This window comes from Siphateles boraxobius, unplaced genomic scaffold (genome assembly GCF_051911475.1).
Source record: "Siphateles boraxobius isolate OS27281-9 unplaced genomic scaffold, OSU_SipBor_1 9, whole genome shotgun sequence".
Classification (NCBI taxonomy): domain Eukaryota; kingdom Metazoa; phylum Chordata; class Actinopteri; order Cypriniformes; family Leuciscidae; genus Siphateles; species Siphateles boraxobius.
Genome location: NW_027509219.1, coordinates 21,327,981 through 21,342,965, shown reverse-complemented (window position 1 = coordinate 21,342,965; position 14,985 = coordinate 21,327,981). Strand labels below are relative to the sequence as shown.

The window sequence follows — 14,985 nt, the reverse complement described above, 5'->3', positions numbered from 1 at the left end:
CCCCAGTGTAGTGATGGGGACACTTAACAAGCACCGTCCTTCAGATGATATGTTAAACCGAGGTCCTAATTCTGGCCATTAAAATCCCATGGCACTTATCATAAAAGAGTAGGGGTTTAACTCCTGGCCACAATCCATCCATTGGCCCTTATCTATCATGGCCTCCTTATAGTCCCCATCTACTGAATTGGCCCTATCACTCTCTCCTCTCCACCTATAGCTGGTGTGTGGTGAGAACAGTGGTGCCGTTGCACTGTGGCTGCCATCGCATCATCCAAGTGGATGCTGCATACACATTTTTGTCACTTTTGATCAATTTAATGTATTTTTGCTTAATAAAAGTTCATTAAGAAATCTTACAGACCCCAAACATTCGAATGGTAGGGTACTCCTAAATGTCCGAATACTATTAAAATCTCATGATTGCAACACATTTAGGCCTTAATCAGAGATAATTTCTTTGCATGTCCAACAAGACCAAAAATAATTGCAGTTAACAAAGGTTCTGCATGAGGCTTACTGTGTTTTACAACAATTGAAGCTGGGCTAGAGTATAGCACCCCCACTCCACCATTCACTTACATTAGCCAATATGGAACAAAGCTGCAATAAAAAGTAGATGGTGACTTAAGCGTTCATTCTGCTTATGTCTCTTTTGTGTTCCACAGAAGAATATAGGCGTGGAACAACGTGATTTTAAGTAAATAATTACAGAATTTTCTTTGTGGCATAAATCCTAAAACATAGGTTTGTTTGTGGACTAACGGCAGTGTAATGTGGTACAGTCGCCAATAGATGGCGCAACAAATACGCACCTCCAAATACGCATTTCCTAATCCTCTCAAAACAACAAACTCATTCAGCCCGTGGGATGTCCTGTAATTGTTAAATGCGATTGCTTCCTATAAAAAATAAGACTGTTAAACATACTATTTGGTGCTGATTATTACGTTACCTTTCACGCGGTGATACATTTCCTCTTTCAAAGAAACTTTATTCAAAGGCATGCTTATGTGGTAGAGGTTGTTTTAGGCTGGAATAAAAGTTGTACATTGGTTAGATTATAGTCATTTTTGTTCCATGAACGGCACGCATTTTTAGTTTTTAAATTCATATATAACACAAAACTGCCTTGTTATAGTGGTTAGGGTGGTCTGTTTCTCATAATGACTCATTCATCCACCGCCAAATAAACTCTCTTCAACGTGCTCGCGCAGGCGTGGCTCGAGCTCGTGCACGCCATCCCTTCCCCCTTCTGAATGCCCGCGCTCTGCGCGTGCTCGTCAACGGTTTATTGTATCCGACAGAAGAGGAGACGGAGCTCCACCGTTGGAATAAAACAAAACGGCTAGCCATCTAAACTGCAGGTAAGATTACTTTATCTTCTCGTCTCCGTGTTTATACACATGTTATAAACTTTATAAGCCCAATTTGACGCTGAATGGTTGTTTTAAAACTACTTTTTGATATCATGGAAAGGTAAGAGCTCAGCGACCGACCATTCGCCGCTTCCGCAAGCAACCACCGGCCGGGAGTAACGTTAGCGGCTCACCCTCAGCGTCCAGATTTTTAAAACCGTTTCAAGCTTTTTCCATGTATGGAACATGGAAATGAGATTTAAAATATTTGGGGAAACTGGTGAAGTTTACAAAGAAGTGTTTGGTCGTAAATTTCATCTGTATTATCGGTAACAGTAATATATGTGGTAGAAGCTGTTTGTTTGTTTTAAAGCAGAGAGCTAACGTTAACGTAAAACTCGACCTAGACATGCGCATAATCTCAGATTTAGACGTAACTGGAGGATTAATGATTTTATGTATCTTTAACCGTCCATTGAACCATTGTTCTTAAGTGTTTTTTCTTAGGTGGTATAAAAACATAGATGTATAATAAGATTAGTAATCTAAAATAAGCATGTTTCATAAACTGTGATTTTGGCTAATCTATAAACTGATTGATTGGTGTTTGTTTTATTAACCTGTAATTTGTATTTATCTGTTTTTTGATCATTTGAAATGAGTTTCTCTGGGATAATCTTTGGTATTGTTTTATTTGGTAGGACAAAGAACTTTATATCTTTATCCTATGATTTGCTTAATGTAGTATTTGCATTAAACAGTATTTAGGAGTGTTCAAGTGAGATATGTTTATATAAAATATGTCATACAAACAGATTTTTTTAAAAGTTGGAAACAAAAGCATAGGGAGTCAGATGCATTGACCCATGCTTCACTTTTTTCCAGTTAGCTATGATACAGTAATACAATCCTTTATTTTAATGCATGAATTTTTCCCAGTGACCATTGGAAGTCATTGTGAGTAATATTCCTATTAATATGTGTCATTAATCCTATACAGTGGTTTGAAACTCCCTTTGGGCCTGATTTACACTGTCCATTGTAAATCTTTCATAAATCTATGCACATATACATTGTTAATTGATATCACAGCCTTCTTACACAGAAACGTGTTCTCTGTGATTCATGAATGAGGGTTTATTGAGCGAACAGGTGCCATCCAGACTAATCTGTATCACTTTAAATAATTGACTAACCTTAGTGTTGCCATGCAGTTACCAGGAGGTCCCAGAAGCCATGTGGCCACATGCAACCCAATGAAGTTTGACTTCCATGAGTATAAGTTTAAGGTGTTGATAAACATCATGTTCATCTTCAGGTCTTGTGCTTCCTTGCCTTATCCTGGCCCTCGGCCTGCACAGCATCTCCTATTAATATATCATTAGTATCTTGTCTCCATTTAAGTAGACATGTTGAAGCTAAGAGTGAGAATCTACCTCATAATTATACATTTATAATTTTAATATAGTGGGCCATATGGAAGATACAAACAATAGTTGATCTTTAGTGCACAAGGCTTTGTCTCTTCTGCTGTTTATCAGACTTTGATCTTCAGATTTGCTGCACTGTGTGTGTGTCAGTGTTTAATCTACTGTCCATCTGAGCTGCTCTCTTCGCCACAGGCCTGTTCATCAATAATGTGGGCTCTGTTCTGTAGATGCCAGCTTTATCTTGGCCACTGGGGTGCTGCTTGCACTTCAAAGACATCTGGCCCAGTTAACAGACACTTCCAGATCTGCCTCTATTTAAACGGCTGTTCTGGATCAGAAAATGAAGTGACGCATCACGTTTATGCGATCGGATGGGTTGGTTCTCCTGTGGTCATTTTGAAATGACTCTGGTGAAGGCTTGTTGGATGTCACCGTTGGCTGTGATGAGTCAACTGAGGACTCTGGATTCTCTGAACGCTGTGTGGCTTTGATTACTGGGCCTAAGTGATGGGTTGGTGTGTATTTACAGGACTTCAGAATAGCAGAGGACTGCCACAAAGGGAACTGTTCATATTAGAGATTGAATTTTGCAGGACGTGACATGGTATACATCAAAAAGGAAGTATACCAACATTATAACCATGGCGATTATCCCGGCTGCTGTGGAAAAGATGACGGTGTGTAATGCAGCAGTGTTTAACTGTGTACGTATGTGTCTTTTGTAGGAATGGCAGCTATTCGCAAGAAGCTGGTGATTGTAGGAGATGGAGCGTGCGGTAAAACCTGTTTGCTTATCGTGTTCAGTAAAGACCAGTTTCCTGAAGTCTACGTACCAACGGTGTTTGAGAACTATGTTGCTGACATCGAGGTTGACAGCAAACAGGTGAGCAACACACACATACAATGAGCATTAACATCCTTGTTTTTCTGCTGCTTTATGTAGTTATGTATCAAAGAACATCACTTACTAAGGGTTAATTTACGCTGATTAATGAAACAAATGAAGATGAAATTAAAGTTTGGCTCATTTGTGTTCACATGTAAACCCCAAAACCCAGTTTAATAAGTTAATTAACTTTTTGCCTGTCAGTTGGAGGTCTTAGATGTGGCTTTTAATGTGAAAATATTGACCTGATTCACTTTCCTTATTTAGCTTAACATGGCTGATGGCCCCTCCATCTGTCCTTGTTTGCAGTGGAAGTCCATTTTAATGGTTTGGGATGTTCAGAATGTGCATTCAAGCTCAGTGTCTCTCTTTACCCGATAGGTAGAACTTGCTCTGTGGGATACCGCAGGACAGGAGGACTATGATAGGCTCCGCCCTCTTTCATACCCAGATACAGATGTCATTCTAATGTGCTTCTCTATTGACAGTCCTGACAGTTTAGGTGAGGATGCACTTTTTGGTATATCTTTCTGTGTTCCTTTCCCATGTGTGATTGCTTAAATTGCACATACTTTGTCATTTTCTAATAAAACTGACCTTTGTTCTCTGACCTCTGTATAGAGAATATTCCAGAGAAGTGGACACCGGAGGTGAAACACTTTTGTCCAAACGTTCCCATCATCCTTGTAGGCAACAAAAAAGACTTACGGAATGATGAACACACACGCAGGGAGCTGACCAAGATGAAGCAGGTAAACAAATATAGAGTGTTTGCATGTTCGAAAATAGAAACGCATACAGTATTTGGTCATTTTTACGATTGACATATAGACAAAATCAATGTGCAGATATTTTGTACTGACAGCGTATATTGTGTTGCCTGTCCAATAGGAGCCTGTTAAGGCAGAGGAAGGTAGAGACATGGCCAATCGGATTGGAGCATTTGGTTATATGGAGTGCTCAGCCAAAACAAAAGATGGAGTTCGAGAGGTGTTTGAAATGGCCACTAGAGCAGCGCTGCAGGCACGCAAAGGAAAGAAGAACAACAAATGCAGTCTGCTGTAAATACTCGCCATCGGACTTTATGCCTCTACTGGGGCTCAAAGAGTGTGTGAGAGGGGCACACTCCTATTTACACAGTCATACATCCCCCTCACATTCGCCAAATGCGTTTGGGAAAGATCCCAGAAAAAAGCTTTTCGTCTGTTTTTTTCCTCCCTTTTGGTCTTATATTTTTAGTCATGGAGATGTTTATCAGTATTTAAGAGAACTTTGAGAAATGGGACTTTTTGTTGATGCTTTACCTGGATTTGTGGTATCATTTAGCTTGCCCAAATGATGTCGTCATGTGACCCTGTGGGCTGATTGGAAAGGAGTGATCCTGTGAGCTGCCAATCAATACTTCAGCCCATCCCTCATATGCTGGGCTTTTTTCTGCAACATGAAACAGGGCTGAACTTGATTGTTTCTGTATGTATGAATCATTTTAAGGGTATCTTTTAGATCAGGGCAAGATTGGGATTTTAGAACTAGCTGTTTTAAAGCAAAAAAGGGCATCGGGGGGGGGGGGGGGGTTGATATGTATACATACCTGTACATATGAGCATGTGTGTATTTATATGTACACACATTCAGGACTGGAAACCGTATTTGTAAACTAGACTTGGTAATCTTGTGTAATAAAAGATGTTCTATAAGGAGCAACCCTGTTTTTGTGTGCATGTAGAAAAATTATTTACAGTTCATGTCTAAACCTTCAGAAACTAGCAGAATGTAAATGATCCTAACAGAAAAAAACCTTCCTACCTTTTTTTTTTTTAAGGAGTAGTTTACTGCAAAAAATACAGTTCTGTTATTTACTCATTCCAAACCTGCCGTTTGAGAAGTGTAGACATTTTGAAGAATGTTCACACTTTTTCCATTCAATAAAAGCATATATTCACCACAGTCATGAATGGACTTTATGCACACCTACTGCATACTATTTCTGCATAAAGGTGCTATGTGCGCTTATCCCATAGCAAACTGATAACAGCGATTTTTTTTCCAGATTTCAATTAACTGTTAATCACAAATATATATATATTATTTGTTTGTTTTTTATATTTTTTATATACTGTATATATATATTTTTTTATATATATAAATTTTGTATTTATAATTATTTTTGTTCAATTGTAAGTCCCTTTGGACAAAAGCTTCTGCTAAATGATCAATTAAATGTATATTACAATATATATATATATATACAGGTATATATTAATAATAATTGTAAATGTAACATTTTAGTATATTATATTGAAGCAACATTTTAGTAATGAGTTCCAGAAGGTTTAAAGGGTTTAAGTGCTATAATCGGGTCCAGGGCATACCAAGCCAGAAAACGTGAAAAGTTACAACCGAGTAACTTTGTTTTGGTAAGCCTTTTTCTGCAAGCATGTCAAAACATAAGCCGATCAGATTTCGCTCCCATTCTGACATAGGAAGGGGAACTTATTACAATATTACCGCCCTTTAATATGCACGTCTCCGCCATTTGGTTTTCGCAAGCGACAACAGTGTAACCAGTTGCAATGGCAAAAGTTCGAGCAAAGAATGCAAACTGTTCTGGCTGCACAGACAAGCAAAGAACACTTTAACCAAAAAATGTCACAGCTGTCTTATAAAGACCTCATGGAACTGTCAACTTGTGTAAAAGTTAAACGTGACAGTCGGTATATGCAAGTCGAATGAGATTAATCAATGTAACTCCACAACAACTACATAAATGTATCCAGATCCACTAACCATTCAGAAACGTCCAGGTGCAGTCCCTTTTGCAACCTCTTCCTCAAATCTCTCCGTACGGCTACACTCCGCTACTGGTTATTTCTGAGATTTTGGATGAGTGAAATTCTTGTGTTTTGTTATTGCCGGAGTATCTGAAGCTCTTTTAAAGGATCAGCCGTCTTGCTCATTTGCATTTAAAGGTACACACACAAAACAGTTGTGTTTTTGCTCACACCCAAATTTGACAAGCTAAAATAAATGATCAGGGGGGTATTTGGAGCTGAAATTTCACAGACACGTTCTGGGTACACTATATATTTATATTACATCTTGTGAAGAGGAGCATAATATGGCATCTTTAAATACCTTTAGCGCAAAATTAGGTCATATCAGTATCGCTTTTGTCCTGTTAACTTGACACTTCCTCAAGATGTAATGTTGTGCTTAAAGGTGTGGAATATTGCCCCTTTTTACAAGGTGTAAAATAAGTCTCTGATGTCTCCAGAGTGTGTATGTGAAGTTTTAGCTCAAAATACCAAACATATAATTTTTATAGCATGTTAAAAAAAATCCCTTTTTGAGGCTGAGCAAAAACCCATTGTTTTGTGTGTTCCTTTAAATGCAAATGAGCTGCTGCTCCCGAAACAGAGGGTGAGCTTCTAGAGCTTGTTTGTTAGCAGTTAGCTTGCAGACACGCACTAAAATGTCGGAAACTGATCTGCATTTTATGTTCAAACCGAAGTCGGACAATGATGGAGAGACTTAAGAAGAAGTGACAACATGTAGAATGCAACAGGGCATTTCTGACTGGTTAGTTGATGAATTTGTGTAGCTGATGTGGAGTTACCTTCTAGTCATTGTTGATTAGCATATTCTTTCATGATAATCTATAAATCACTATTGTGAAAACTGTTGTAAGAAGCCTACACAGTGACATACTATTGCATTTGTGTAACGTACTGTATTGCAATAAATGTGAAAAGACAGATGCGACAGCTTGAGCAGACTCCCAAATGTTTTCTACAACAACTCTTCCTCTTCTCAACACTGCTTGCGTGTTCCCGGGGGCGGGATTTATGTACATTTTAGGGTTTGTGATCTCACTAACCCAGGAGGAAGCTTGTGTAGTCCCTACCAGCCGTTTGCTGTAGTCCTTAAAGGTGCAGTGTGTGACTTTTAGCGACATCTAGCGGTTCGGTTGCGAGTTTACACTAAGGGCTCAGCCCACCGCTCACCCCTCCCTTTCGAAGAAGCTACGGTGGCTAAAACGGGACAAACATCGTCGTCTGAGACGGCAGAGAATAGCCAGAGTAAACCAAGTTTCTGTACCACAGTCCATTATAAACCACATCATGGATAAAGTTTACAAAGCCATAGTCAGGTGAGGATCAAGGGTCTTAATACGTAATATAATAATAGTAATTAGTTGATTGTCTCACGAACGTAACCAGCACATTTCTACCCACATAGCAAACCCATAATACAGCGAGGGAGAAGAACCACATGAAACTATGCAACTATCCACCTTATTCCTGACGACCTTACTGCGTTTTGAATTATGGGTGGCACTTCCGGTTTGGGGAACTTCCATTCAAAAAGGCTGAAACGAATCATTTCAAATCATAAGGTTGTCCTACAAATAAAGCTGATCCGTCAGTTTTGACTGGATGAGCTGTCAATTTTCTTTCATGATTTATTTTCAGACATGAGAATAAAGTTATACTTGGTATTTTAATGTGACATTTTATAACAAGAACATCTATGGCAAGAGCTCTTTTCAGTCGCTGCTTTCTTTTCCTCTTGATTATTTTCTTTTTTCCCTTTGCAATCCGGTGTAAATGTATGAAAAAGGACAACATATACTGCACATTTGTGGTCTGTTCTCCCGAATTTAATTTATGATATATTCCATTACATATTCACTGGAATGCATGAAGAATCTCTCGTTATTCTCCTCAAATTCCTCACGTCTCTTTCCAGGTTTGTTTTCACAGTTAAATGCAATTTATAATCTGTCAAAATGACGGAAATTACTTTGAAATAGTATCACGTTAATGAACATTTTTGATTAAGGTAACATCATTTTTTTAATTTAACCAAAGACTCGCGCTTTTAGGGTTATTTGGTCTGTTGAAAGTGCCTTGTTGATGCTTTTACACTTTTAAATTTCCCTTCAATGTTCGATGGTTGAAGGGTGAGTAGATTAATGTCATCTCATTGTGACACTTTTGCGTTCATAGAGCGAGCCTTTCACCGACTGTTTACAGCTTAACGGAAGTTACACCCATAATTCGCGCAAAGCTTCATGGGGCGTTGGAATACTGTGGATACATTTTTTCTAACAGGGTAGTAAAAGTTTAGCTGGCTAATATGAGCTGTTACTGTGGCTGAGCTGGTTAAAGCGTTAAGCCTTGTTTATACTGGACGCGTCCGCATGAGCCCAAAGGTGCGAGCGGCAAAAATAACGTGATTGTAACAGCGCACGCGCCTCCGCATCCCATATACACCATTTACTACACACAATAGGCTTTTTTTTCTGATTTGGGAAACTCGATCGACTTAAAATGCTTCAAAGATCGACGGGTTGGTGATTCCTGTAACTGTTTTACGGTCAATGACAAGAGTACTAATCAGCTGTCTCACGAACGTAACCAGCACATTTATCCCCACATAGCAAAGCCATAACACAGCGAGGGAGAAGAATTAAGTTACATGAAACAATCCAACTACATATTTTACACCACTGACAAGGGAAAAGTCACTACTGTTTATGGCTAGCTTCTAGCTTTCTGCGGCTTCTCTTTCAAGGTAGTGACGAAACGCGCTCTGCAACGCTGTTTGTTCGCTGTCGGCTACGGTAGAAACATGACGTCACAATATGTCACCCTTCATAAAAGGGGATTCCCGCGCCTATGTAGATATAAATGCCTCATTCTAAGGTAATAAAAACATTACGGTTTATTAAGTTCTTTATACACCACTGAACACATTGTTATGGATGTCATATTGCATTTCTGTTAATAGATACTCAAATGTTTTACACATTGCACCTTTAAAATGTGATTTCTATTAAAGAAAATTTCTCCCTTTGCTTTGAACTTTGAGTGTCGTAAATTTGCAGATGTTGTTTATGCTCAAACAGCAACATTACATACTAACTAAAGTTAGAAAAGTGAAATCATAATCAACCACCCCTTTAATTTTCTTACAATTTCCATACACTACACTGCTCCAGAAGTTGCTGTGGCTGCTGAGGCTAATACAGAAGCGATCATGTATAGAGTCCATAGGTGTGTCAAGTTCCAGATGGACAAAAAGTACTATAATTGATCACATTAATAGATTATTGGTGAATAATGACGTGTTGGTCCGTTCCTCGCACAAAGCTCCTGTATGACTTTAACACAAAAGTTAGATGGACTACATTTATGGTGCTACTTATGGTCTTTCTATGTGTTTATTTTATGTAACTAAACATTGTTCAAAATTTGTGTTTCACAAAAGAAAGCCATATTTCAAATGAAATGAGGATGAGTGAAGATGGAACAGTTTTCAAACTATTCCCTTAAACTCACAGTATTTTGCTTCCAAATTCTGAATTATTTGATTTCAGTAAAAAATTAATGTTGCTTCCTTAATGGTGAGAGATCACCAAACATTGTAAATTGCAGTTCCTGGTGTAAAATCAGGAACTATTTTTCATTTCAGATATATGGCTGTTTTCTTTTACACCGCAACAAAATGTAGATTGGTAACATATCATCATAATATGATCTGTGTAGAAAAAAAAACTGAGCCTTATGGGGTCATGAAAATGTAATAGGTGACAAGACAATTACTTCACAGGACTGGAATGAAAAAAGTTTTAATGGAGGTGGAAATTCTGCTTTCATTTTGTCAGTGAACAGTATGTTCTGTTTTTACTCTGGTGACTAAGCCTCTGCACTCCAACTAATGTTGAGAGAGCTTTTGATTCAAAACTTGGTGAAGAGGAGCTGTAATTTATTTTGAGTTGCCGCCCACTTGATAATCCGGGATTCAGAACAGCCTGATGAAATTCTCCAAACAATCTTTACCAATATTGTTAATGATAGTTTGGTGGATAATTATGCAATATTACACAGCTTGCTTTTATCTGACTGAAGGGGGGGGGGGGGGGGGGGGGGGGGACATGACTTGTTGATGAAGGAAGGAAATAGTCATGCACCCCCCACCCCTAGCGAGCAACACCAAGACTAGGCTGACTGAAAAACGGAACGCCTTGTCATTTTCTGTCATTCTTGTGAAAGACTTCGCCGTGACGTGGGACTGAGAGAAAAGGGGCCGCCGCCCTTTCGCAATCTCTCTCTCTCTCTCTCTCTCTCTCTCTCTCTTTGTGTGTGTCTCTCGGAGAACTCCAACCTTCCCCTCGACTGCCGCGTAAGTGCAGCGAGTCTCAGTGAAATGCCGGGGTTTTTATATGCGCCTATTTTTAGCCTCAGCGCGTGAAGCTATTTTTAACCAATATGAGCTCATCGCTTTCTTGCACGTCCAATCAGAGCACAGGAGTGAGCACGTGGGCGGGAAGCACAGAAAGAGAGAGAGAGAGAGAGATGAATTAACCGACAAATGATGGAAACCCATGTGGAAACCGGGCTGGCAGGCAGTACGGGAGCGCGCAATGCCCTACGCGTTCTCATGGTCGTAAAATTAATTAATAAATTAAATATTTATCCAAAATAAAATAACAATAATTAAACATTATTGAAGATGCATTATATTTATAAATTTGCATAATTTAACCCAGTAACGCCTGCCATATTAAATAAAAGTTCAAAAAAGGTGTATTTTTAAATTAACCTTTAGACCTTTTTTGTTGTGTATCATATACAGCAAAAAACGTGTACGACAACCTGAAGGGAGACGAATTTAGAATTATACTAAAAGGCCTTTACTTGCTAAAAAATATAAACTTTTGATCATTTTGACAATTTAGAGGCCTTAGAAATTTGTGTATCAAATATGATACAGTAGGCTTTATATGGTTAAATAATGACAATTATCATTATAATCACAATAAAAAATTAAGGCATGGGCCATTCAATGTAGTATACACTAAACAGTACCATGATGAATATGATGGCTCTGTAGCAAGTGCTGTTTTCTATGAAGTGGTGTGCTGAAGAATCCGCATTAAAGGGACAGATGCCAAAAAATAGAGAAACTTCAGAGGAAGGCAGGGTCTGTCCCGGGGACTAAACTACTGAACTCACCGAGGGTGGTGACCGAGAGGGGGATGCCGTCCAGCAGTGTCCAAACATTTAAACATTATGGATATCCCTCGCATCCAATACAACAAGAGCACCTTCTCCTTTACACTTATCATGCCTTGGTGTACCACTGAGACACGGACAATCCTCTCTGCCCACTTAGTCTGTACAACTCATCCCTGTAGTAGTGTGAATCATATATTGTCACTTCCCTATATCGCGGTTTATTTATTTATTTGTTGGTTTGTTTGTATGTGTGTGATTAGGCCACATTATACTGTATGATTTATACAACACCCGTAGGCTACTGTAAATTAAACAATATGGACATTAATAAAGCAATCGAAGTAAAAAAGAAAAAAAACTTTTAACTTTTCAACTAGCTTGACAAGCCAGACCCACATCAAGATGTTGTGTCTGGGAACACACCATTGGCAGGGCTCAATCCAAGGGGTGGGATAAACGGTTGTCTTTCAAATTCCCTCTGCACGCAACCAGCTCTACAACCAACCAGAGCAACGAAGAAGGTGACGTAGTCAGAGCGACGGACTTCAGTGCCTGGTTACAAATCAGACAAAATCACTTAATTAAGGAAGACGTTTGAACTTATTAATGTCTTTTAACTTACATGTTTCATAACTGAAGCTATAGATTGTGAATTTAAACATTTCTCATTCTTAGTGTTTTTAGTAGGCTATAGCTTAGATATCATAGCATGCAGCTATCTGATGAGCGTGCAAGCTGAGCTTTACCTGAGCTTATACTGCCTTACCGTATTCACAGCAATTCGTAATGCAATTATAATTATGTCATTATTTTTTTGTATTAATCACCGCAATATGTTGTACAAATTATGTTATTAAAAGAGCCATGAAATAATGTTAATTTGTGTTTATTACTATTTTTTTTATTAACAGTTTATCCATTTAAATAAATGACAGAATGCTAGATATGTTTTGTGTGTAGGCCTACTTAGTATAAATATTAATTGGTTGTCTAGGCTTGATTACAGAACAGTGTAATAAAATTACGGATTAACAAATCTTAATGTAATCAATCAAACCCCCGCAATTCATATAATAATCTTTTATTTTCATCCAGCTTAATGAAAGAAATTGCATTTTTAGGCATTTTTTGCTTAGTTATGTGTTATTATGCAAGGCATAATATAATTTTTTTAATTACAAGTATGTAATTTGTGTACTAATTCATATGATTCATGGCATAATTAATTCTTACAATAGAACATCATACAATACAATAACTTTCAATTAAATACATGTATTACTTGATGGCAACAAACTGCTTTTATCTTCTTTTTTTATCTTATCTTAGGCCTTCATAGCAGGGGGATTTAGCATTCTACACTAAAACAGCTCACGTTAGCTAAGTTACAAGTTATCGCGAGAACAGATTTAGATCAGGCATACTACTGGCATACTAATGGGGTCCTAAGCTGACACCCAAACGACCCAACACTTCAGCAAACCGTTCTTTGTTCTTTTCTCAAAGAAACGCTCAACTCCGTATTCCAGAATCGCGGCCGAAGCCTATTTGAAAGACCGCTGTTCGCCAGCAGCAGCAATCTTCTTTGTTTTCAAGTAGCAGAGAATTCACGCGGAACCGTCGTTACTCTGCCGTCATTGTGTTAAGGCCGCCTACCGACTCTACACGATGTGATTGGCCTGACTAGAGTTTGGTTTTTCCAGCTCGCAAGCCAACGGAGAGTTGCTAGACAACACTGCCTGCGAAATTAAATTTGCTGCCGCTAGGGTGCGTCTAGATTTCTAGGCTAGTGTTCAACGGTTTCCAGCTCAAAAACTAGTTTATACAACGGCAACACCTGGTGGCCAATCATCATAATTCTTTGTGTATTTTGCATTCTATAGAATAGATCTGTATTCGGCCTGTTTAACTGCATTAATGATCCCAACGTTTGATATTGAATTAAGTATGTTCGTTTATGGTACTGCATTTTCGAGTATTTAGTGTTTTTCTCAAATTATAGATGCTGCTCAGTCCAGCTCTATATTGTGAATGTGATGCTGACCCTTTTCCTGTATTCTTACACTAAAACACAACACTATTGTAATGCCATGATCTTGTGGATAGAAGCCATAACAGTCTGTACTCTATTCTTTGAAATACCTTGGGGATACTTTGGTAAATAGGCTATATATGGAAATCATTCAGCAGACGCTCAGGAAAAAGGAGAAAACAATTCTCAGAAGAAAAAGAAACCAGCAAGAGACAAGAAAGAACTTAAAATAGACGCCTTATTTGTAGCTAATGTATTTCAGCCAGCTAGTAGACAAAACATAAAATGGACGCAGATACCTATAACATTATATATGATCAAATATTTTGTATTGTATTTGTATTAAATATTTCATTCTCAAATATTCCTCTATTGTGTGTTGCTGCTCTGAAGATGTAGGCTATTCCCTGACAATATAGCCTACAAGTAAGATAAGACATAAATTTCATACTCCATACTTTATTTGGTAAGTGGCCTTATGAGCAGTATAACTACAGTGACAGTCATTGCCCGAAAACAAACCCCTTCTTGATAATGCTGTGGCTGTGTGTGCAAAAACGCTCTCCAAAGTGGATACATTTGAAAACGCCGTTCTCATCTTGTAGTGTGTGGACTGTCAAAACGGAGGTAGGCCCAAAAAACAAAACAAAAACAAACTATGACGTAAGTTTACTCATGTGACGTATATTGTACCAAGGCAATAGATATTCATGTTCATACCGGTATTGTGCCTGTTATATGCTATTCACTTTCACACTGTTGATAAAATATGTTACTTTTTGCACACTCTTCATATCACAGTCCTGCAAACTGATGACAGAAAATGTACTCATATTTGCTGTCCTGCGTCAACAATGCCAAACATATGGTGACTTAGTGCGAGTAGGCTACCTGGACGCATCAGTGCATGGTGAGATATTTTCTATATAAAATGATCCTGTCAGAAGAATTGCGAAATAACTTTGTTTATTTTTCCATCTGTATCATCTCAGTGAGCTTTTGTGAGGTTTTAGGCTTGCACAGTTGAATTTAAAGTTGCTCTATCAAACGAAAACAGTCCGATGATTCAATCAATTCCTTATGGACAAATTCAATTCTTTACTCAAGAAGCCATCTCATTTGTATACAGGTCACACTATAGGGAAGAAAACACTATCGCAACTTGATCTTCGGTTTAATTTTACTTGTAATGAGGGGTGGTGTATTAAACCATAATCCTGGTTTAGTCACTAGAGGGCGTCAAATCGACACAGTT

At 38.3% G+C, this 14,985-nt stretch overlaps 1 protein-coding gene across 1 annotated transcript; it reads left to right on the top strand.

The window, feature by feature from the left end:
• The first annotated feature begins 1,244 nt into the window (after window positions 1-1,244).
• rhoab (ras homolog gene family, member Ab) lies at window positions 1,245-5,621 on the top strand. The gene is made up of 5 exons (XM_077224300.1): window positions 1,245-1,367; window positions 3,514-3,671; window positions 4,056-4,176; window positions 4,296-4,426; window positions 4,566-5,621. Exons 2-5 carry the CDS (start codon window positions 3,516-3,518, stop codon window positions 4,737-4,739), a joined length of 582 nt encoding a protein of 193 aa, XP_077080415.1. The 5' UTR covers window positions 1,245-1,367; window positions 3,514-3,515; the 3' UTR covers window positions 4,740-5,621.
• Window positions 5,622-14,985: the final 9,364 nt, after the last annotated feature.